The 25,695-nt window shown below is 46.0% G+C and overlaps 1 protein-coding gene across 2 annotated transcripts; it reads left to right on the plus strand.

Moving 5' to 3' along the window:
• The first annotated feature begins 3,835 nt into the window (after positions 1-3,835).
• On the plus strand, positions 3,836-24,854 carry LOC135260453 (cyclin-Y-like). Of its 2 annotated transcripts, XM_064345671.1 has the most exons (11): positions 3,836-4,506; positions 13,537-13,611; positions 16,036-16,070; positions 17,099-17,122; positions 18,571-18,671; positions 19,047-19,082; positions 19,408-19,465; positions 20,093-20,212; positions 21,980-22,146; positions 22,281-22,443; positions 23,323-24,854. In XM_064345671.1, the coding sequence occupies exons 1-11, from the start codon at positions 4,353-4,355 to the stop codon at positions 23,437-23,439; spliced, it is 1,050 nt and encodes a 349-aa protein (XP_064201741.1). In that variant the 5' UTR covers positions 3,836-4,352; the 3' UTR covers positions 23,440-24,854. The 2 variants fall into 2 exon arrangements, with proteins under 2 accessions (XP_064201741.1, XP_064201742.1); XM_064345672.1 differs by lacking the exon at positions 17,099-17,122 and having other exon boundaries at positions 3,843-4,506.
• Positions 24,855-25,695: the final 841 nt, after the last annotated feature.

Consider the following 25,695-nt stretch of genomic DNA (forward strand, 5'->3'; position numbering starts at 1 on the left):
GAACTGTCCAAAAAAGCTGAACTGCCCCATAAACATGTATTATTTTGCCTGTCATATGTTCTTTTGATGTAAATATAGAGCTTTTATGTGCAGATGCTACACTGGTCCCATGAGAGCGTGTCGATGCTTCGTGTGACTGACCAGGAGTAGCTGAACACCCCAATCTTGTAAATTACCAGCAGATGTACCTCTGAGAGGAAGTTTTTTATTAAATTTGTTATTGGCTGTTAAATATTTATTTGTTTGTTTTTGGTTGCCGTTTGAAGAGTGTTTATTTCAGGCACATGTGAATGGCTTTTGCTTGTTTATTTTTTCATTTTTTCCTGTGTGAAAGAGCGAGCTGTGCTGGCAGGATTGGACTGGGAATAAAAGAGCTGTGTTGAAGCAGACGAACTGAGGGCTGGGCCCTGGCTTGTGTGAAACCTGCAGCTCTGTCACCCACTGCACTCAGTCAGTCTGCTTACGGAGCTAGTTTAACTGCACATTCTTCTCTTCAGTGAGACAGAAAATAAGACCGTAAAAATTACCGTAAGAGGAGAGAATTTCTGCAGTTGAGAAACTTTCCGCTGTTGGGTCAACATCCTTCCTGTGTGGTGCCAGCAGAGGTGTCTGCAGAATGTATGTGGCTCTACAAACACTACAGCGAGAACTACTAATGTCATACAAATGAACATTTATCCTCGAATTTACCCAGTCTGAAGATGTATGTGAGAGGCTGAATGTGAAGTTAAATCACATACTGTCACACATAATTCACGTAAGAGAGGAGGGTGCTGTTTAAGAGGCTCACAGCGCAATTTTTAAAATAAAGCCAGTTATAAGCAAAACAGTTGTGCAACAGGAGAATAATGTTCAATATTTCATTCGCAGTTGCAACATCTATCTTTAGCGCCAAATCCGTTTGAGTGGAATTTTCCACTCCTGGCCGTTACTCCCTCAAGTGGTCAGTTAGAATTGTAGGCGGGTGTGGAATTTTCATGCATTTATATCCGTATTAGAGTCCAGGTGCCACCTTGTGGACAGACAAAGTCATTACATTTGCAATCATTACAGGTACGACTTTTCACGTTTCAACAGTTACATTACAAGCATTTAGCAGACGCTTATTCAGATCGACTTACACAACAGCATTTACATGGCATCCATTTATTCAGCTGGATATATACTGAAGCAATGCAGATTAAGGTTTGAGGTTTTTTTCAAGGTTTTCTGGCAGCTAGTGTTGGCCCAACGCCTTACTAAGACACTTTATGTTGTTTTTTCTTTAATTTGTCGTGTGTGTGTGTGTTATATATATATATATATATATATATATATATATAAACAATTAATAGCATATTGCACATTGGTATGAAGTGTTTTGTCTCAACTACGTGGCACGACTATAGTACTATACTACAAGTATTTTACCTGCACATGGTTACCAATGAATCTGCTTTCAGTACTCAAAATCCAGCAGAACAAACTACAGAAGAAATTTGCAGTTGAAATATAAACTTTCTCACAGTTATTTAAAACTGATTTGCATTGTTGTTACAATATAAAAAAACACAGATCTAAACAGTGCCTCAGAGGCTAAGCAGTGTGAAGTGGTGAGCTGTGGTATTGACACAGTACAGCCCACACCTGACCTGCTGAAAACATGACTACACCATTGTTCTGTCTATTGTCCCCTTCTGAGGAGTTCTGAGTCTGAGGTTTTAATGATTTATCTGATGTTTGCGAAGTTGGGGGGGGTTCCTGAATTCAGCACAGCACCGCCACAATTAATACCGGGTGGAAAGCCTGTATGTCGAACAGCGAAAGTCATTTTCATTGTTAAGATATGAGGTTCTCTGTGGAAAAAGGCATTTTAGTTATCTGGATTAAATTTATCTGTGCCTTCTCACAAATATACTTTTGCCTGTGCCTTCATTTGAGCACTAAACCTCAGTGAGATACACCGCAGCAAATCAAATGAAAAAATAGCCTTTAACTGTGGGATAAGTGTTCTAACCGAACGGTTTTTTCAGATAGTAAAGTGAAAATGATCCCCACTGTTTGGTGAGTGGACTGCGTTCGTCTCCCCGTCCCTCAGCAGAATGATTCCTGACCGAGAGAGGAGCGAGAGCAGGTCACTGGGGAACGATTAAACGCCGCTGCGTTCAGGAGAACACCCTCGCCCAAGGAGATAAACCCACTCACTGCACACTGCCAGCTGTGTCTGATGGATTTGTTCAGTTAACGGTTGTATGCAGTTTTACCGCCACCAAGACGGTTCTGTTTGCCTCTCTGCCCGTGACGGACACATCTGGAAGAGTAATGGCTGGACTGCCATGAAATTAGCTGTGCACATTCATGTTCCTAAGTGAAATAAACCTATTGATTTTGGTGACCCCATGACCTTTCCTCTAGCGCCACCATCAGGCCAAATATATCTAGAAAAGTAATGACTGGATTACCAAGACATTTGCTGCGTACGTGTGAACTTCTGCAAGACTGTGGTGCCTTGGCAGAAGTTCACACTCTGAGTGAATTCTTCCAGGTGTATCACTGGATTATGTCATGTGATTGTGTCATGCTGGTGGTATGCAGGTACAGCCTCTTTTCAGCGGGACAGGGGACCCAGACGGGGCGTTTCTCCCTGAATTAGGAGCCCGTTCACAGTGCTGGAATGGGACAGGGGGACACAACCGGGCGTTTCTCCCTGAATTAGGAGCCCGTTCACAGTGCTGGAGCGGGACAGGGGGACACAACCAGGCGTTTCTCCCTGAATTAGGAGCCCGTTCAGAGATGGAGCTGGGCAGCAGCACGTGGATCTCAGCTCACCCTGAGGCTGGGGGGGGGGCACTTCCGTGGAGTCGGGCGATAATGTCGGTTTTGTTTTCACGGTTTTTTTTAAATCATTTGTTTTGGATCACGAGGCTTCACACAGAGAGGGCATAGGTGTCACACAGCGAGGGCACAGCAAGAGCACAGGCTTCACACGGCGAGAGCACAGGCTTCACACAGTGAGGGTACAGATAGAGCACAGGCTTCACACAAAGAGAGCACAGGCTTTACACACAGAGAGCACCAGCTTCACACAGTGAGAGCACAGGTTTCACAGTAAAATGGTAAATCAATAAAAATTTTACTCTGAAAGGGAGAACTGGATCCCTGTTGGACTCGCATGAACCACCGTATAATAACAATTAGGCCTATTGTTCTTTTCCTATAACAACAATCTTGCCATATTTCATTTGCAGGGATTCTTTTCTTTTAATTTACACTGTAGAAAACTGAGTGTACGCACTATTTAAGTGGCTATTCGATAATTATGAATATTATCATTGTGTGAATAGGTGAATATACAAAGACCTTATATCTAAAATGTGCACCTACTTAACAGACAGGTTAACCGAAGATTCAAAAATAATTTATCAGATTTATACTCTGTGTACATTCGAACCGATTTCGAATTCTGTTTTTAAAAATGTTAAACGTCTAATTAAAAATTCTATTTTCGAGGCGCACGCCGCGACAGTTTTAGAACTTCATGCAGCTTAATTATAAATGGTAAAATGTCTAGGCTAAAACGTGAGTTAGCCTACTTTTGACAGGTAACGTCGTATGTCTATGTTAAATAGGCTGGAATGTATTTCAAGATTAATGAAAGGCTATCTGTTATTCAAATCAAAAATGAACATGGGATCGCACTTAACTTAGTTTAGAAAATAAAAAGTAGCGTAGCACACGACAAATCCTTAAGTCTGTGTAGTTTGAAAGAAGCTGTTTTGCCCTTGTTCTGTTTATGGTTGGTTTTTATTGAAAAATCTGACACTGAGGGAGCAGACTAATTTGTTACCACCCACTTGAACCGGAACCTTTTCTAGAAAAAAAATCGCTTCAACTGTGTTGCTCTGTCTGCAATAGTAACAAGAGCAGCGGCGGTTTACAGCGTTATGACAACATCTGGCAGGATCGTTCCCATGTCTGTAACGGGGTCGGAAAACGAGGAGGACACAACAGCTGACCATGTTCTCTCTCTTCTTTTATAAGCGGTCACAAGCAACATGGTTATTGCGTGGGCTGGGCAGACTCGAGGGTTTACTAAACATTGCTAGAGTCGTGATATAAGCAGGAAAGGAGGGGAGTCTTAAAACAAGAAAGCTAACAGGCTACACAGCCTTTCCCCTCCAGTTTGCAAATGGCTTTGCATTGCTGGTTCAGCTAGCTGGGACCGGACGAGGCTGCATAAATGATCGCATATTCACATTCTGCCGTCGTGGTTCCTCCCTTGCCGCCCCAAGCCCTCTCGCTCCGCCGCAGCGTCGTGCTCGCGTTTGAACGCATCTGAAGGAAAGCGGAACGTATTCGACGGAGGCTGGAAGATGGGCAACACCACCTCTTGCTGTGTGTCGTCAAGCCCCAAACTCCGGAGAAATGCCCACTCGCGGCTCGAGTCGTACCGCCCTGAACCGGAGCTGAGCCGCGAGGATACGGGCTGCAATCTGCAACATATCAGCGACAGGGAGAACATGGACGGTAAGGCACCTGGAGTAGCTAAATCATATGAAGTATGTTAGGCTGGACTAAGCGTAAAACTATCGCCCAACATCCCCGAGAGACCATCTTTTGACTTGGCTAACTACACCCTTCTACTATTTTACAGAACAGACTGATGTGTAGGCTAGGCGTTTCACGTTTTTTACGCAGTTTAACAATGCATGTGATTGACAAGTGCACCAATTTCAGAAATGCTAACTTTGAAATATGCTACATACGGAGACGGGTGCAATAATTTGATGTTTAACCGAGGAGCACTAAAGCTAGTCAGCTATTGGTGCTGCTTGCTAGCCGATGTACAGGCTAGATAGCGCGAGATGCCTGTTTTGGTTGCAAACGATAGTTAGGGATTTTGAGAAATTAAGAATCTCAAATTAAATGATGATTTTCTGTTCATCAGTCTACCCAAAACCCATATCAGTTGTGTTAACAAACAGAAGAACGTCAATATCAGCAAACCTGTTCTTTGGCTTTGTGTGATTAGCTGACCGTACTTCAAACAGATATTGAAACTATAACGATTATTTACTCACTATAGCCTAAATAGCTAGAAACTTGTAAAACCTCAGGTCTTCATTGGAGAGAAAGTGAGAGGTAGTTGGTGGGCGGGCAATAAGGACCCGTCCACAGCCAACTCCATCTATTGGCGAAATGTTAATCTGTTCGGGGATGCAGATTGAGGGGTAGAGTGTAGAGATTATTGATAAAAGAAGTCTTAGTCGCGCGCACGAGTTAAAACATAACCTCGTTGGATTACTGGACGTCCTATCGCAATGATTTTCAGTCGTCTGCAATTTTGGTGAAGTGTAGGCCCTAATAATTGTAATCCCTGGTTGGAATCTAAATATTCATTGGCATTACCAATTCCCTGCTTCAATTAAAACGTGCTTGCCGGGTAGATCTGGCTGTGGTCGGCATCTCTCGCCCATTCCCCTGTGTTTTGCATAACGAGACGGCTACTTAGGAGGGAAACCAGACACCTTTGTTTATCTCTTTGTGTTGGGTACCAAAAACATATTCATGAGGTTCACTAATGAAACGCCTCTGGGATCCCCATATGCGTCACAGCGGGGGACATTTATTCAGTAAGCATATGGGGGGGGGGGCTTTTGGAGTGGAGCACTGATACATTCACTGTACACTGACAAAATCTTTTTGGCACGAAATCTAAAATCAAGCGTGTCCAAATGACTTGTCCTGTGTCCACGAGAGTGTTCTACAGTCAACAAATCTAAACAACCTAATAATAATAATAATAATAATAATAATAATAAAATAGAAATTAATCACATGATTTATTTATTTATGTTTGAATAAGTGAAAGTGACAAAAAAGGGGGGGGGGGTATTCTCAACAGCCGACCGCCAGATAAGAGCCTGTGAGACGGGCCTGGCGCTGGAGGCAGTTGGGGGTGTGGCCTATTTGAAGGTTGACATTCAAAAACAAAGACGTTACAGAAAAAGATGATCACATGTGTAACCCTGCTTTGTTCCAGTGAACCGGCACAAGGTTAATGTGAACTATCTCCAGTTCTACGATGAGCCCCATGGGTGCTAAAGGGGTCGCTTGCTATATCCCTGGTGTAATACCATCAGATTGTTGTTGATCAAACAGCAGGTACGCACGTTTCTGTATCTGCTTACTTCTGCAGCTCACGTCACAGTAATGTGGGTGTTGTGTTTCTGCTCATCTCTGTTGTGTTTCTGCTGATCGTCACTGTTTAGCAGATGGTCCTGAGAAACAGGAACGTGTCGGCCTCACTCTCAGGAGTGGATTTCTGTTCCATTACGAACAGAATCAGTACGGTTCAGCTGGAGGTACAGAGGACTGCCGCACTTCTCTTTACCTTCCAGTCGCTTAGGCTTAGTGTGTCACTGTCTTTTGAAATTTTACATCCTTGCGATATCAGTGCACCATCCCTCATTATATCAAATCGTTAAAATGCTTGTTGCATAATCTGAGTAGCCTATGGTTTACCTGATCAAAACAAGTACCAAGAATGTTACAGTGTTATAGGTTCACAGGAAAACCCTTATGGTTTCATGTTTACAGGGGAACCTGGTTTCAGGAGGTCTCATATTACATCTGCTGTCTTGCACAGCATTATGGGAATGACTCCTAATGCTCCTTATGAAGAAGTTGGAGAACCAATACAAACAAGGAAAGAGGACTAGCACACCTTGAAAAACAAAAACTCCAGGACTATAGAAAGAAACACGCTTTCTAAGTGTAAAGTGATTAAGATAGGAGCAAGCGGGTGGCTCAGTCACATTAGCCTCCTTTAGCACTCAAACAGGGCTTTCAGCGTTGCATGTAGCAGCCAGTGTTCTGTGTGAGTCACTGCAGTGTGTCTGGCCTCTCTTCCTCTCGTCCGTCATGCGTGTGCGTGTGCGTGTGCATGTCCACGCTCCCAGCCGCCTGACCGAGGTGCTTCGTGACCTCACGTGACCTGATGGCTCGGTTGCCTGGCGACTCATGTCCTGAGAGCACACTGTGGCATCCCGAGGCTGAAAACGTGCCCTGCTGTTGCCGCTTTGGTTTCAGACCCAACCAATCGCCAACCGACCACCAGCCGACTGGTCTAGCAGGCAGAAGTCATCCTGCGGGGTTTTCCCCCCAGAAACACGATGTCAGACCTGGGTAGAGTACAGCCTTGTTAAGGAACCAAGAACTTAAGTTTTATGCATGTGGACTGTAATACATAATGAATGAACTACTTTCATGAAAATGGTGGCTATTTTGAACCTCTTTGAAGGCACTCTACATTTATACACAATTGTACTAATAAGGACATGGTACTGGGACCAGCACACCTTGGCAAGTAGATGGTGGCTATTTTTAGCCACTTGAATGACAACGTCCTATGGTTGGATGACAAACCTTAATGATAATAATTATTGAATTTTTTTTTTGAGTGCAGCAATAATCATTGCCACCATGCAGCAAATAGATTTATCTTAATCAGTTAATCTTATTTTTTGTAGTCATATCTGAACCTCCAGACTTCAGAGGCCATTGCAAAATGCTATCAGAAAGAACACATCACTCCAGGCTATTGGCTGTTGATATGACAGCCAATCAGCAGCTTGGGCATGCTTCTTTCATGTGTTCATCAACAACGTGTCACATGTCACTACAGGGGGGTCAGTACAGTACCGTTTTCATCCAGGCCGAGAACCAGGGGGGAAAAGCCCCCTTTGGCGAGGCCAGTGGGTGGAGGGAAAGATTCGTTTCTGGGGGGTAAAAAAAACCCAATTTGTTGCGAGCGCTTGGTGTACTCAGATGACCACAGAGGTCATTTGGTCAACAAATTAGACACGTCAAATGAGGAAGAGCAATCCCCAGTGACTGAACTCCCCTCTCTCAAGGGGAAGGTCGTTTGATGTCCAGTCTGAATACACTCCAGCCCGTAGAGCTGTTTTAACTGCCCTTGTTTGAATAACTGATTTAGTGCTTTAGGAGAATTTGCCAGCAATGTGTGGACAGACACATTTGATACAGCACATGCAGAACTACACAACCCTCAACAGCCTCTGTTGAGTTCATAAACGGATAGTTTAACAGTGCTAATGGCAACGACAGGATTAAATACATTAGAGTCTAATGGATATTTTACTGGTGTTTGCTGTCCTGCAGTGCCGGTGCAGACTGAGGGTAAGAGAAGTGTGTCCATATGTGTAGGGAGGAGATTTGGGTTGCATGGATTCAGATGAAGAAGCCCACAGTCACAGACATTACTCACAGGCTGCATCCGTGTCTCCAGGGTGGTGGAGTTAGTGGGGAGTAATTCCCCTTCACTCGGGTAAACTGTGCATCCTTTTCCCCGCTCAGACGTACAAATGCAGAAACCTACGTACTTATCCAGGGTGATTTCATTACTCTTTTTTTTAAGGAATTATATTCCGTGAAGTTTTATGTTCAAGTGAGATTGTCAAGTTCAGTCTGCATTTAAGCATTAGTACGCATGCATTTAAAAAATTTCCCATTATATATAATGCAGTATTTTTGGCATATAACATATCACTGCAAAGCAGAACGTTCAATGTTCAGTCAGCTCTGGAAGGGGACAGTTCACTGAGATATCACATTTTATCCCTTTTGGACCCATGGACTGTTCGATTTCAATTAATACCAGGTATTTTAATATGTGAACTGACTGTACTATGAAACATGATGCATAATTGTTTGGTGCTAAAAACCGTCGGAACGTTAAAAAATAAGCAAACTCGCTTTACAGCGGTACAATTAAAACCTGTGTGTGGGAGCGGAGGAACGCTCGTGCTAAAAGCTGAGGTTAAACGCAAGTTTCACGGCCCTCCCAGGGAACCTGTTCGCTGTCGAGCTCGGATGTGTGTGTTAATTTCGCGGGCGACTGTGTGTGAAGTGTCCGGCCATCGCTGGCTCAAAAGCCTGCCGCTGCGGTGCTATGTTGGTCACTCAGCTCGGGAGATGTTTGACAACGGACGGCTTTCCGGCTGTGGCGTAGGGTCACGTGACCGCCTTGTGTTTGGTGCCTTGTGATTGGAGGGAAATGAGGCGTGAAAAGAACGCGGACATTCCCACGGTGAGTTGTGGGCACGCGTCTGTTTTTATCTTTCCATCCTAACGCTTTTGTTTGTTTTCGTTTGTTAGCCAGTGATTGAGTAAAATATTTTACATCGAGCAACTGGCAATAAAAAGGAAATTGAGTGGAATTTTCCGCGTTGTTTAATTTGGGAAATGGAATGAGTCCATTTCAGAGTTCTGTTTATGTACCACTCAGAATATTTACAAGCTACTCCGTTATATTTGTGTTCATGGGTCAATTAACTTTACGCACACATTTGCTGTGAGGACTGTAAACACAAACCCAGCCTTGCATATTATCGCTTTGAGAAGTCAGCTTGAGTATGAGGAATATTGAGAGATCTATGAGGCATGGTTCAAACAAAGAAGTTCATGCAGTTTGCTCATTGAAACACTCTGGTGTTAGCCTACATTACAATGACCATGTTATGCCACCTTATAATACTGTCTTAAGCTTTTATAATTTAATACACTTTAAAATGAATAGCCTATTTTGATGAAGTAGGTTGTTCAGAATTGGGATTTTTGCTAAAGATTATTTCTTTAAATGCTCATTGTGCTAAAATCCAAGAAATGCAAGCGTGGAAGAATCCAATTTAATATGCCATGATATAAAATATGCCCTGATGTAAAATATGAACTGATGTTAAATAACATGCATAATTAGATTCAGGATTACACGCTGCAGTGTGTCACTGTGCCACTGACACAGTTTTAAGGGTGCCTGGGAGATTCCTTAATTACGTCTGTTTCCTCTGTGGAACGTGACAGAATATGATCATGTGCTACAGCAGGCCTGTTCAGCTCCAAACGCTCCTCAGACAGACTCATGACCTTTTAAACATTAAATATTATGCTGATATTAGGTCTGGATCTGCAGAGGGTCGACTGCCACCCACTAGTGACAGAATAATAAGGAGGCCTAATAGCTATGCATATTTCAGGAAGACATGTCCTTTGTTAACCCCCCAACCCCAACCCTGCTTCTCATCTCATTCCTCTCTTTCACATCTCCCATCCATCCTATACCCCCCCCCCCCCCCCTAAAATAAACCCCTCTGTACTGTCTCTTCTCCTGACTGTGGATTAGCTCTCGTCGGGATGTTATGGTTGGATGTTTGCAGTCTCATTAACTGGTTGGTGATTTATGAATCTAGATCATTTATTTGTGCTGTGTGTGTCTTTGTGCTCGGGATAAGAGCGTCAGCTAAATGGCTAAAATGTAAATGTACACTGGTTTAAAATACATGTTCTCCATTAACAGTTTTTAAAAAAATTCTTTGGAAACCATGTGGCCTGTACGCATCATTTTACAATGAAGAATGTGGTCAGCAGACCGTGTGGGGCTTGGAGCCCAGGAGTGTGGGCTCTAACCAATCAGTGAGTTTAAAAGCTCTGAAAGCCCAGGAGTGTGGACTCTAACCAATCAGTGAGTTTAAAAGCTCTGAAACCCAGCAGGCTGTGGCCGTGTATGGTTTCCTGTTCGAGGTCTGTTTTGATGGGTCGTTCAGGCGGCGAATCTGCAGCGTCTGGGTGGTAATTGACTCAAGCCAAATGGAGGTTAGGGAGCTGGTGTGTGTGTGTGTGTGTGTGTGTGTGTGTGTGTGCACGCGTGCATAGGTAGGCTGGCACCTACGCCACTGAGAATCCAGACCGGTGCATGGCAGACAGACTTAAAGTTACGTGATTAGGCTGCCCCCTCTCCAGGGTTAAATCGCTCATTTTAAATGATAGCAGGTTTGTTTTTTGTTCTGAACGTGCCTTTCCAGCACTGCTCTGTGTTTAATATTTCCTCTGCACGCCACACAGATCCCTCCTTTATCACACTCTCTGCTCTTCTTCATTTCTTCTTCTTCTTTTTGTGCCACGGCTGGCTATAAGCACTGAGCCCCAAACCCCCCCCCCCCCCCCCCCCTCCCGAGTCTTGCTCCCCACATCCTCCTGAGATTCAGAGCTTCTGCACTTGCTCCACAGGAGGGGAGAGAGACAGGGGCATAAATCCAATGTCTGTTTCGCTTGCTGTCCTACCCCCTGCAGTGCCCCCCCCACCCCCCATACCCCAGTCTGGACTCTCTCATTCACAGTATGAGGAGCAGCCAATGTGGCGTTTATTGTGTACCCATGGGGCTGGACAGGGCAGGAGGGAGGGGTCCTGTCTGTGTGTGGAGATCTGGATTTGCGTGGCTCTCAGTCACAAGACGTGGACATTTCTACACCAGCAGTGTGGTGTAGTGGGGAGGGAGGTGGGCTGGGAACTGTGTGACCCACTGAGAATTACAAAGTCTTTAGTGGGATCCCAGTGTTGTGCCTGCACACACAAATACACAGACTTGGATGTGTACCCAGTATTCTCTCCAGTAAGACGGGTAGAAGTGAAATTCTGCAGTTCATTTTGAGAGTGCAGTGGGAGATGCTTACTGTGTGAATGTGCATTTAGCCCCCGTATTGTCTGTTTTCATTCATGCTTTAGCATGGAGCGAAGCGAGCGCTGGCGCTGTACTGGGAGAATAAACTCTGCGTGCGCTCCTGAAGGCTTCTTAATGACATCGGTGTCAGGCTGTTTTTCACCGATTAAAGTTTAATGAAGAGACACAGTCTAATTCCAACTGAACGGCAGCGATGTGAGGGACTGTGGGAAGGGGAGGAGGAGGATGGGGAGGAGAAGGACGAGGAGGAGGAGGAGGGAGAGGAGGAGGAAGAGGTGGAGGAGGAGGAGGAGGAAGAGGAGAGAACGTGCGCATCTGGGCGTCTTTGATGTAGCCGCGTCGCCAGCTGAGCTCTTTCATTCCACCGTTGCCTAGTTACAGAGAGCGCGAATGTGGGTCTCAGCTGGGATGGGGGAAAAGGGGCAGGATCTGTTCCACCCCCCTCCCACCCAGGACCAGCGTGGTGTCTACTACCCCCCATGATTCACGGCTGACTCAAAGTGCCTAAAGTCACTACCCCCCCCCCCCCCCGATGATTGAAGGCTGACTCAATTGCTTAAAGTTACTTCCTGTCCCTGACTCTCTGAGGCGGTTTCCAGCGAGGGGGGGGGGCATGATGATCATTACTGGGGGCGTTCAGCTTGCAGGACAGGTTCAGGCTATGCCTCGGCCCCTGTGCTTTTGTGTCCGGCTGTTCACCAAGCAATTAGGCTAAACTGTTAACACCTCAATTATTACCCAGTCAAATACAGTGGCAAATTCATTCATCAATGGCATCGTATCTTTCCGGAATCAAACCTGCAGCCCCTCTGTTGCTAGCCCACACTGCCAGCTGCTTCTTTGTGGTTTCTGTTTGAAAATAAATCCCCTTGAGAATGTATAATCATTCGGAGCAAGCATAAAATAGACGTGCCATGCAAGGCAGGTTTAGCTGTGCCTGGTGCCTCCATCACAGACCCTGGGACCGTTCTGATGTGGTCTGAGTTTCATTCTATGGTGCCGCCACTTCTGAATGGAGCAAAAAATTTTACATAGTCCAGAAAGATGAGACTTAAATGAGCAGTCAGACGTGCTTGCGTTTGCTGGTGAACCTGTCCTGGAATGAGAAGCAGCAGTGGAGCTCATTGACCTTTTGAGTATGGTGCGGGCAAATGAACTAGTGTACACAGAGCCAATAATGAGATCACAAAATAAACCGACGTAGATATTCTACTCCACATTCTTGGTATTGAAAGTTCAGTCTCCCTGTCTACAAATATCTGCTCGGATATCTGTTATCTGCCTGGATCTCTGCTTATGTTTTTTGGAGTGTGTGGTGACAGGCCTGGGCAGACCAGTCAGTGTACCGTGAACATGCAGGAGATTAGACTCATGAACCAACACCATGGTTACACATCAAACATACAAGTGGTGCGCAGTTTGACCAGGTCTGTTGAAAAGGCTAAAGTTCACTGAGCTGAGGCAGCCTCTTCTCTGTCTTAAAAACAACATTCCTCAAGAATCTGGACAGTGTCTGTAACCTGTGTTGAGTATTTTATTCATTTGTTCCTTGATGTGGTTAACAGATGCAGTGGCAGAAATGCATTCTGGGACTTTGCTCTGTGGGCGGAATTAGTGCGTTCTGACAGAAGTTTGTGGAAAGTTACTGAATGAGATTATGGTCCTATCTTTCATAACCCTTAGTTCACTTAGTGAATCACTTGTTAATAATTTTTCAGTATTCTAGACTCCTGTATTCAGCCTGCTAAATAATTAGCCTTAGGGAGTAGCCGCCTCAGTGCTGTGTTGTTTACACCATACCGTTAGATAATAATTTAACATGAGGATGAAACATGCTACACTGCTGTCAGCTTCTGAATGGTAGTTCCTGTTGGTATCCAAAATGGTGCTTAATATTTATTAGCAGAGGAACACACTGCAATATTATGAATTAAAGCACTTTTCCAGTAGGTCTCTGATGTTACTGTAACTCTGAAGCAGCCTCTGACGTTATGGATGTTTTTATTTCTTTTGGCAGATCTGAATATGGAATGCAACCCCTCTGACCATCCCAGAGCGAGCACCATCTTCCTCAGCAAGTGCCAGACGGACGGTGAGTGTGCCTGTGCCAACTGTGTCTGTGCCAATGGCAACCACCAGCTACTAATGCAGCTGTGTCTGTGCCAACTGTGTCTGTGCCAAGGGCAACCACCAGCTACTAATGCAGCTGTGTCTGTGCCAACTCTTACTACCAGCTACTAATGCGGCTGTGTCTGTGCCAACGCTAACCACCAGCTACTAATGCAGCTGTGTGTGTGCCGACGCTAACCACCAGCTACTAATGCAGCTGTGTCTGTGCCAACTGTGTCTGTGCCAAGGGCAACCACCAGCTACTAATGCAGCTGTGTCTGTGCCAACTGTGTCTGTGCCAAGGGCAACCACCAGCTACTAATGCAGCTGTGTCTGTGCCAACTCTTACTACCAGCTACTAATGCAGCTGTGTCTGTGCCAACGCTAACCACCAGCTACTAATGCAGCTGTGTCTGTGCCAACTCTTACTACCAGCTACTAATGCAGCTGTGTCTGTGCCGACGCTAACCACCAGCTACTAATGCAGCTGTGTCTGTGCCAACTCTTACTACCAGCTACTAATGCAGCTGTGTCTGTGCCGACGCTAACCACCAGCTACTAATGCAGTTGTGTCTGTGCCAACGCTAACCACCAGCTACTAATGCAGCTGTGTCTGTGCCAACTCTTACTATCAGCTACTAATGCAGCTGTGTCTGTGCCGACGCTAACCACCAGCTACTAATGCAGCTGTGTCTGTGCCAACGCTAACCACCAGCTACTAATGTAATGAGACACTAATGCAGCTGTTAACTCAGACTCCTCCACTTTGTGCACTGGCAGCAACGAATATGTCTGGGGGGTGTGGACGGGTGTGGGTGTATTTGTGTTGTGAGTCTGGAGGGTTCTGGGAGATGGAGGCCAGAGGGTTCTGGGAAATGTAGTCTGGAGTGGCATCATTGCCTGGAGCTGATGTTGGGGGGTGGAGCCTCTCACTGTAATTTGCATGTCACGTGATGAATCAGCTCTGAATATTCATGAGCGCATACATGCAGACGCCTCACAGACACACATGTGCTACATGCCCATCACAGCCCTCACAGTTTCCAGTGTTCGCTGAAGGAGCTGACTGATTGGACAGCTGTGGGTGGGAGGGTGATGGACAGAAAGAGGAGGGGCCAAGTCAGGGCATCTGCCAACTGTCTGTCTGTCCATCCATCCTCCATCCCTCTCTCCCCCAGCACTCTGCTCCTCCCTCCCTCTCTCCTCCAGCGCTCTGCCACAGGAAATGACACCGCTTTACAGGCCCAAGTTTGGCTCCCTAACTTCCTGTGTCTCTGTGTGTCCTCAGAATAGATGGATAAATTAGCCAGATGGTGGCTGAGTTAACTTCTAGAGCCCGACCGATGCCAGATTTTTGGGTCCGATGGCGATCCCGATTTTGGAGAGTCCTAGCCCACCGATTACCGATGTTTTGTCAAAAAGTGCAACATTTTCAAATAAATTTGAAAAACTTATATTTGATCAAAGTTTCTATATTTGAGAACATTTAACTTATAAGCAAACAAATAAATAAAAAATAAACACACAAAGACCTTTTTGATAGATAGAAAAATGTAAAAGATGATCTTAAATTAAATATATATATTAACACCATCTTCTGTTTTGTTTATTATACTTATTTAAACATCGGGACACATCGGCTGCATAACTGCCGATCCCGATGTCGTCAAAAAAGTCAAATAATGGCCGATATATCGGCCAAACCGGTATATCGGTCGGGCTCTATTAACTTTCTTTTTCTTTGCTTTCTGGAAAAGAAGAGGCTCTGGTTACTTCCAGGAGTTTCTGCTGATTTGAAGTCCATTGCAGCTGTACTGTAGATTACAGAAGCTGCCTCAGGGCTGTAGTTTTATCTGTAATCACACGCTGTGCTCCGTGTTCTTAATGTTGAATGTTCCCTCTCCCTTCCGCTGAAACCAAAACATTTCAGGCCGTAAATATTCATGAGGGCTCGATGACAGACATTCCATTCTCCAGTATGCCTGATGAATATTCATAACCAGCTATGGTCTGGGAAACTCCTGTAGTCGGCACTGTAGACTGTAGACTGCTGCCCCCCCTGGTTTGCCATTAGAAAGCGCTGCTGCTAACATTAGCAGCTCATCACCAGCCTGTCTGTACAGCAACTGAGGCTGTACAAAGCTTCATGAAGCTAACAGTACTGTACTGGGGCTATGGAACTCTAACCATGACTCAGGTGTTGCACAATGAGTTAGAAGTACAGTATCTACATTACATCTCAATTCAAAATGATGTACATTCTCCAAATTACCAGGAGGGAGAATTTTGACAGTTTAATCCATGGACAGTTAGTTGTGATTGCCCTTGTTCTGGTGCAGTATGTGAGATTCCCTAAAGTTTGTTTTTTCGATAAGCTAACTCGCCGCCATCTGTCTTTCTTTTGCAGTTCGAGATAAGCGGAAGAGCCTCTTCATGAATCATGTAAGTGTAAAATAACATGTATTCTTAATTCAGTCCTGTTATCTGCAGCTGTTACTGTTAGAAACTGAGTGCAGAAGGTCAGTGTTTAGAGAAATCTTGTTAATTGGGAAATGTTTAATTTGACTCATTTCACAAATTTGCCATTTTAACTGTCATCCACACATTGTCCTGTGAAGCCCATCTTATAATGAATTCATGTGGTATCTAATACATTTATTAAGTAATCCTCAACAGTTTGTTTACACATTGGACTTGTTATGGTACAAATTGTTTGTTGGCATTACTTTTTAGTAGTAGTATTACAGCGATGACGTCTTTTTGTAGGCCAAACCCGGGCGCGTCTTCCGCCATGGTTTCCCTCGTCAGATTTCCAATGTTTTTTTCCCCATAGGGATTTCGTTTTCTGGCGAAAATAGCGTATGTGGTTCACGTATGGCAAAGTCAGTTTCATGTTTTGTTTTACGAGATAAATTACACCGATTAATTTCTCAACCGTGAACTTCGAAGCCGTTACGTGCTTTAAAAAAGTAAACTGCTGCTAGCAAGTTGCTATATTGAAACGGCAACGGGTTGTCGCGTGCAGGCCGGCTAGTATGAAAAATAGTGACGTTTTTCAGAAAGCGACCGTTGTAGTTTCAATATAGCAACTTGTTAGAAACTTACTTTTTAAAAGCACATAGCAGCGTCGAAATCCATGGTGGTGATATTAATGTGTGTAATTCATATGGTTGAACAAAACGCGAGGTTCTCTTAAGGCTTATAGACCTTTTTTTCGGCAACAAAAAAAAAAAACGAAACCCCTATGGGAAAAATGCACTGGAAAGCTGACGAGGGCGCTCATGGTTGAGCGAACTTACTTCCGGGTTGTAGGACTACAAACGGTAACACTATATTGCCGTTTATGTTTAACTGAAAAACTGTGAATCAGAAGGTTTTTTTTTTTTTGAGTTTGATTAGATTTGAGAAGTAGACATTTGATATTTTTAAAATGGCTTTGTTGAAGGTTGTAATCTCTTTTGTTTTACAAGTTAACACACATTTTGGAGACTAAGGTAAAGTACGATTATAGATGTTTTTTTAAGTACGATTATAGATGTTTTTTAAATGTGTTCGGCTCTCGTTATAAAACCAGATTTCGTTGACCCATAGAGCCCTTCCTGTAATGAATGCTTGTCCCAGGCTGACCTGTGTGCGTTAGCATGGTCACTGTTAGGATGGTGTATTGCACTACCATAAGAGATCTTATGGTAGATCTGATGGTACTCTGGTTTGATAGCGAGCCCTTGTGTTGTGAATGTAGCGTGAGAGCTAGCTACAGCAAGCTAAAGGAGTGAGCCTGTGCTTTCTGTCTCTCTGGCTCCTGCTCACACTACTGTCATTCCAAATTAAGGCCATTCAAAGAGACATTCAGCGTCCCGGAGCCAGATTTCATTCACACGTTTTAGTGTTCTGGTGACGTGATGCTCAAATTCAAAAACTGAGATGGCAGAAGAACGAGTAATATCAGCCAGTTTCATAAAGGTAATGTGTGTTTTGTGAAATATTACAGGCTACTACCTAATTCTTCTGTAATAAGACACATCCCTTAATGATATCAAAGGGTTCAAACAAAGGAAATATGCAAATTACCTCCTGCATTGGTTCAGTTTACCACAGGATATCCATATAAGGGAATTAAATAACTATCAGGATATTTCAGGATTTTAGGGGAGCTCGGTTCTACCTGATGTTTGGAGGGGCGTCCCTCGGTTTCTGTTTGGGCTGGGCTTTCCCAGAATGCCTGTCTGCATCACGCATGTGTTACCGCATGTATTTTTGGGTGGGGGTGTGCGTTGGGGTGTAGGGGGGAGGGGAGGGGGGCGGTGAAAGGATGATTAATGTGTGCATACTTAATGTGTCTTTTATAAATAGCTACGGCAGCATGGTGTGCAGTACTAATGCATGATATCAGTCTGTTAAATAGCTGTTTAATTCAAGGGCAGATTTATACAGGTGAAGAAGTTACAGTGAAAGATTAAGCGTTTAGTCGGTAATGATTTAACTAAACGGAAGCAGAGAGATTCTTCTCTTGAGGTTAAAATGTGTGCTCAGCTTAAGGTGTCACATGACCTAGATTTCTGTGGGGGAGGAAATGGCAGCTTCTCCCACAGGCTGCTCAGGTATGAGCAGGTGTGTGCAGGTATGCTCAGGTGTGTGCAGATATGTGCAGGTGTGTGCAGGTATGTGCAGGCATGTGCAGGTATGAGCAGGTATGTACAGGTGTGTACAGGTGTGTGCAGGTATGTGCAGGCGTGTGCAGGTATGCTCAGGTGTGTGCAGGTATGCTCAGGTGTGTGCAGGTATGTGCAGGCATGTGCAGGCGTGTGCAGGTGTGTGCAGGTATGAGCAGGTATGTACAGGTGTGTACAGGTGTGTGCAGGTATGCTCAGGTGTGTGCAGGTATGTGCAGGTGTGTGCAGGTATGTGTGGTCCATAAAGGAAGCGTCTGCTGTCCTTTCAGCATCCCCGGGGACGAGCGGAGAGGAAGTACAGCTCCTGCTCCACTATTTTCTTAGATGACAACACGGTCAGCCAGCCCAACCTCAAATACGCCATCAAATGGTGAGTCTGTCCCGCAGCCATGGGAAAATCCCCCAGAACGGGCGGAGCCATCTTTCAGTGACATTGGTCTTTTCTGTGGGGAACCAAGTCTTGGTTCAAATTTAGTGATTGACAGTGCTCTGCAAAAGAGATGTATGATTCTTTGAAAGGAGAGATGTACCATATTCTACTCTTGTATACCTTCGCTGAGATATTTTTGTGTGTATTGTTTATGCTGCTTACTCGTAATAAAATGTACAGTTTTACATTTACACATTGCCTGAATATGTTACTTTTATAAAACTAACAGTACTTAGGACCTGCTTTAATTGCAATAAGGAAAAATGGCTGCAAAATGATTTAATCCCCTTCAATTGTCTCTTTATCTCTTTACAGTGTAGCTCTGGCAATATATTACCACATAAAGAACAGGTAAGAAAGTTCAGCTTATACACCTACATGTGTGTCTGTGTTCCTACATGTGTACTTGTGTTCTTAATGTGTGTCTGTGTTCTTACATGTGTGTCTGTGTTCTTACATGTGTATCTGTGTTAATGTGTGTCTGTGTTCTTACATATGTGTCTGTGTTCTTAACGTGTGTCTGTGTTCTTACACACGTGTCTGTGTTCTTAATGTGTGTCTGTGTTCTTACACACGTGTCTGTGTTCTTACATACGTGTGTCTGTCTTACATGTGTGCTTTCTGGTGATGAAGACTTTTTCTCTCCTCTTCCTCCTCTCCCATTGGGCCGTTTCAGAGACACAGATGGAAGAACGCTGTTGGACATTTTTGACGAGAAACTCCACCCGCTAACGGTAGTGACTACACCCTTTTACACTCCACCCGCTATCAGTAGTGACTACACCCTTTTACACTCCACCCGCTATTGGTAGTGACTACACCCTTTTACACTCCACCCGCTATCCGTAGCGAATACACCCTTTTACACTCCACCCACTATCAGTAGTGACTACACCCTTTTACACTCCACCCGCTATCAGTAGTGAATACACCCTTTTACACTCCACCCACTATCGGTAGTGACTACACCCTTTTACACTCCACCCGCTATCCGTAGAGACTACACCCTTTTACACTCCACCCGCTATCGGTAGTGACTACACCCTTTTACACTCCACCCGCTATCGGGAGACTACACCCTTTTACACTCCACCTGCTATCAGTAGTGACTACACCCTTTTACACTCCACCCGCTATCGGTAGAGACTACACCCTTTTACACTCCACCTGCTATCAGTAGTGACTACACCCTTTTACACTCCACTCACTATCGGTAGTGACACTGGCTGTATGAGCGCACATACAGCAAACCGTGGTAAATACAGTCCAGTGCAGTGTTCAATAAACAGTCCATTTCTTGTGGAAAAGCATTTCCCTGAGGCAGGGTCATGTGACTATGCCGTCTCCTTGTATCCCTGCAGAAGTCTGAGGTGCCGCCGGACTACGACAAGCACGACCCGGAGCAGAAGCAGATTTACCGCTTCGTCAGAACCCTCTTCAGCGCGGCTCAGCTGACCGCCGAGTGCGCCATCGTTGCCCTGGTGAGTGCGCCATCGTTACCCTGGCGACTGTGCCATCGTTACGCTGGCGAATGCGCCATCGTTACCCTGGCGACTGCGCCATCGTTACCCTGGCGAATGCGCCATCGTTACCCTGGCGAATGCGGCATCGTTACCCTGGCGAATGCGCCATCGTTACCCTGGCGAATGCGCCATCGTTACCCTGGCGACTGCGCCATCGTTACCCTGGCGACTGCAACATTGTTACCCTGGTGGCCTTGTCTGCACCTGCAGCTGTGGATGAGGATCAATGGAATGGTTCAAGCTCCAGGCCTGGAGGGGGCGCTGTGTCTGCAGGTTTAACTCCAATCCTGGAGGGCCATAGTGTTTGCAGGTTTAACTCCAGTCCTGGAGGGCCGCAGTGTCTGCAGATTTAACTCCAGTCCTGGAGGGCCGCAGTATCTACAGGTTTAACTCCAGTCCTGGAGGGCCGCAGTGTCTGCAGGTTTGACTCCAGTCCTGGAGGGCCGTAGTGTCTGCAGGTTTAACTCCAGTCCTGGAGGGCCGTAGTGTCTGCAGGTTTAACTCCAGTCCTGGAGGGCCGCAGTATCTACAGGTTTAACTCCAGTCCTGGAGGGCTGCAGTGTCTGCAGGTTTAACTCCAGTCCTGGAGGGCCACAGCGTCTGCAGGTTTAACTCCAGTCCTGGAGGGCCACAGTACCTGCAGGTTTAACTCCAGTCCTGGAGGGCCGCAGTATCTGCAGGTTTAACTCCAGTCCTGGAGGGCCGCAGTATCTGCAGTTTTTGGATGTGTTTCAGTGCTTAAGTCACTGATTTGCTGTTATTTGTGTGTGAAATTAAAATACATTGTGAAAGGCTGAGCTGTGTGTCGGGAGCAGAGTGATGTGAGGCTGAGCTGTGCGTCGGGAGCAGAGTGATGTGAGGCTGAGCTGTGCGTCGGGAGCAGAGTGATGTGAGGCTGAGCTGTGTGTCCGGAGGAGAGTGATGTGAGGCTGAGCTGTGCGTCCGGAGGAGAGTGATGTGAGGCTGAGCTGTGCGTCGGGAGCAGAGTGATGTGAGGCTGAGCTGTGCGTCCGGAGGAGAGTGATGTGAGGCTGAGCTGTGCGTCGGGAGCAGAGTGATGTGAGGCTGAGCTGTGTGTCGGGAGGAGAGTGATGTGAGGCTGAGCTGTGCGTCGGGAGCAGAGTGATGTGAGGCTGAGCTGTGTGTCGGGAGCAGAGTGATGTGAGGCTGAGCTGTGCGTCGGGAGCAGAGTGATGTGAGGCTGAGCTGTGTGTCGGGAGCAGAGTGATGTGAGGCTGAGCTGTGTGTCGGGAGGAGAGTGATGGAGCGGGTCTGTGACAACCTCTTAACGCGACTGGATTATTTTCACTCCACAGCTCAACAATATTGAGTTCTTTGTGCTTTGTGACTCTGAACCATATTTTATCTTCTCCCACGGACTGGGGCAAATGTCTCTTATGGGACAGAATAGATACAGCTCATTTAGGAATACAATAGGCTTTTGTTTTCTGTAGTCTTTTTTAATGTTTTAATTTGCTCTGTTTAATTTGTCACAGGAATGACATCATTACAGCTTTCCTGCAGTTTAAATTTCCAGTTTGCAGTCTGGGACTACTGAGCTGAAATGAAGATTAAACCCAATGCACAAAATTCTGTGATTAGCTCTGAGTAGAAATTCCAAGTTCCTCCCTTGGCTGCATCTCTGGGAGTCAGTTGTTCCTGACGGATTAATTTGCTGTTGATGTCACTTGTACATTATGTCACCATTTCCCGCCTTTCTTCAAGGTGTACCTGGAAAGGCTGCTGACGTACGCGGAGCTGGACATCTGTCCGTCAAACTGGAAGCGCATCGTCCTGGGGGCCATCCTGCTGGCCTCCAAGGTGTGGGACGACCAGGCCGTGTGGAACGTGGACTACTGCCAGATCCTCAAGGACATCACGGTGGAGGACATGTGAGTCCGCAGCCTGGCCCCCCTCGCCCCACCTGCGCCCCCACACCCCCCACCTCCACCCAAATGATGACTGAATTCCACGCTAAGAGTTAAGCTTTGAGATGTTTAAATGACGCCGTTTGTGATCTTTGCAGGAACGAACTGGAGAGGCAGTTCCTGGAGCTGCTGCAGTTCAACATTAACGTCCCGTCGAGCGTTTACGCCAAGTACTACTTTGACCTGCGCTCGATGTCCGAGACCAACAACCTGAGCACCCCAGCCGAGCCCCTCAGCCGCGACAGGGCGCAGAAGCTGGAGGTGAGTCCTTAGGAGCAGTACTCATTTCAGCCTGCAGGGGGTGCCCATGGCTTCATTTTCCCAGGGAGCAGAGGTGGAGGCTGTGTTCGTCTCATTATTACTCCCTAAGTTTTCATAGGCAGGGGAACATCGCAGCTATGCGTTTGTGTGTTTCTGAGGGAAGGACTGAAAATGTTTTTGTTTTTTTTGTCCTTGGAAATTCCAAATGATTCTCTCTCATCTGGCTCATTCTGATGTTCTGTGAGCTGATCGCTGGCTCAGTGTGATGTTCTGTGAGCTGATCGCTGGCTCAGTGTGATGTTCTGTGTGCTGATCGCTGGCTCAGTGTGATGTTCTGTGAGCTGATCGCTGGCTCGGTGTGATGTTCTGTGAGCTGATCGCTGGCTCGGTGTGATGTTCTGTGTGCTGATCGCTGGCTCAGTGTGATGTTCTGTGTGCTGATCGCTGGCTCATTCTGATGTTCTGTGAGCTGATCGCTGGCTCAGTGTGATGTTCTGTGTGCTGATCGCTGGCTCAGTGTGATGTTCTGTGAGCTGATCGCTGGCTCAGTGTGATGTTCTGTGAGCTGATCGCTGGCTCGGTGTGATGTTCTGTGTGCTGATCGCTGGCTCAGTGTGATGTTCTGTGTGCTGATCGCTGGCTCAGTGTGATGTTCTGTGAGCTGATCGCTGGCTCGCTGTGATGTTCTGTGAGCTGATCGCTGGCTCAGTGTGATGTTCTGTGAGCTGATCGCTGGCTCTGTGTGATGTTCTGTGTGCTGATCGCTGGCTTGGTGTGATGCTCTGTGAGCTGATCGCTGGCTCATTCTGATGCTCTGTGAGCTGATCGCTGGCTTGGTGTGATGCTCTGTGAGCTGATCTCTGTGGCTCATTCTCTCAGGCCATCTCCAGGCTGTGCGATGACAGGCTGAAGGACGTGAGGAAAGCGGTGAAGAAGCGCTGGCTGAGCGCGGAGAGCGTGGCGGTGCCACGGTGGGTCCCGGCCATCGTATCCTAACAGGCCCCGCCCACCCCGCACGCCGCAGCACGAGCCAGGCCACCTGGACCGCACCTGGAGCTCACCTGGAGCTCACCTGGAGCCACCTGGAGGAGACTGAGGACCTTCTGAGCCCGAAGAGGAGCTCGGACCTGAGCCTCACAGAGGCAGCCTCTGATTGGACCACGGATTCTGTTGCTATAGCAGCAGGAGGGGAGGGGGAGGGGGAGGGGCCAGCCTCTGCGAGGGAAGCCTCTTTTTTCCCCTCACCCCTGGAGGAATAGCGCCCCCTGCAGTTCATGCGGTGGCGAGCGCATTTCGCTGAGTTGGGGGCTGTGCAGTAAGAGAAGATGGGAGGTGCTGTTTTATAACTGTGTAGGCTACTGGTCACCTGACGTCTGAAGACTGGCACTAATGAGGACAGAACTGAAATGGTTGTTTTTTTGTTGTTTGGTCCTGTGATTGTAATGGGTTTCTTTACTGGACTGAACATTCCCTCTGCAGCACAAGCTGTATGTGTGGAGACAGCGCACAGCCTAACAAGTCACCTGACCCAAACTGAGCCCCCCCCCCCCCCCCTCCCCCCACTGTCGATAACTTTATTTTTTTAATGAATCGTTGCTTTTCTTCCATGTATCTAGGACCAATGATTACCATGCCATGACCATACCAGATTTATTTTAATGTTAATTTTCTATTGAAAAGCAGCATATCCTGAAGCTGGATTCAAAATGGTGTATGTTCATGTATGGGAGCCACAGAACTCTGGCTGGCACAAAAAAAAAAGAAAAAGAAAAAATTCTGAATATATTTGTTTGTCCCCGGATCCTAACCAAAATTCCCTTTCAGTTTTATTTGTTCCTCCCCACTGTGCTGTTTACAAATGTTTTATCAAAGAGTGGAGTTGTGAGGAAGTTGAGTGAAGAGATTAGCGCGGACTCTTCTAAAGTTGTTATGGCAACAACCATCAGGAAACAGATGGTTAGTGTGAAATGGAGTTCCCGCTTCTGGAGCGTCCCCTTACCTCCCGTGATGCAGTGCAGCTGGCGGCCGGTTAGCCAGTGCTGCCCAGAACCCGCAGTGGAGGAGAGACGGGAGGGAAAAGTCACAAAAGGCGGACGTGTGAAGACTGTGGTCCTTCACCACACAAAGTCCCCAGAAATCAGGTCTCTGTCAGAGTTCACTGACACACACTCCTCTGGCCCAGGCCCATTAGCCAAAACCTGGGTGCCCTGTCAGAGGGAAGGATTCAGCCTTGGTCTGGCCTGGAGAGAGCCCAAACTGCCTCCTTGTAACGCTTACTCAGTTTACAGAGATGGGGAGGGGGATCTGGATCTTCAGCACAACTCTCACTCTGCTGGAGATCCAGTGGATCTTCAGCACAACTCTCACTCATCTGGAGATCCACTGGATCTTCAGCACAACTCTCACTCTTCTGGATCCGGGATCTTCAGCCTATCATCGGAGATCACTGGATCTTCAGCACAACTCTCACTCTCCTGGAGATCCACTGGATCTTCAGCACAACTATCACTCTTCTGGAGATCCACTGGATCTTCAGCACAACTCTCACTCTTCTGGAGATCCACTGGATCTTCAGCACAACTCTCACTCTCCTGGAGATCACTGGATCTTCAGCACAACTCTCACTCTCCTGAAGATCCACTGGATCTTCAGCACAACTCTCACTCTCCTGGAGATCCACTGGATCTTCCGCACATGGAGAGACGGCTGAAGGATTCTAACACTGTTCTGCTGGTGCAGGTCCTTTAGTTTCTCAGATTTCTCACTGTAATTTCTGTTGTTTTGAGATTAATATATATTTTTGAGGAAAACTGAACATGATGCCATATTTTTTGCTTGTGAACTTTGACCTTTTCGCCTGAACTTGAGCCTTTGTTTTTATTGTAATATGGTTCTTCCAAAATAAAGAGTGTATAGTGCAGTGAAAAAAAATCTAAAATGGCATGAGAAGGGATCACGCTACAGGTTCATGTTTGGTCCCTTCAACATTTCTTTTTTAATATGATCTTGCAGTACAAGATGTGAAAATGTTTCTAGAGAAACCTAAACTTTATCATTTCTGTTGTACTAAATGCAGAGGAATGACCTTGTTCACAAAAACATGAATATATTATATAATTTTGAAATTAATCTTTGTACAGTGTATAAAATATTTAAGATTAAAAACATAACTTAATTTGTGTTGAAATGTTTATAACCAAGTGTTGATCAGTATTTATAGTAAGAGAAAATGGCCTTATTAATAATTGGATT

Source organism: Anguilla rostrata, chromosome 8, assembly GCF_018555375.3.
Source record: "Anguilla rostrata isolate EN2019 chromosome 8, ASM1855537v3, whole genome shotgun sequence".
Taxonomy (NCBI): domain Eukaryota; kingdom Metazoa; phylum Chordata; class Actinopteri; order Anguilliformes; family Anguillidae; genus Anguilla; species Anguilla rostrata.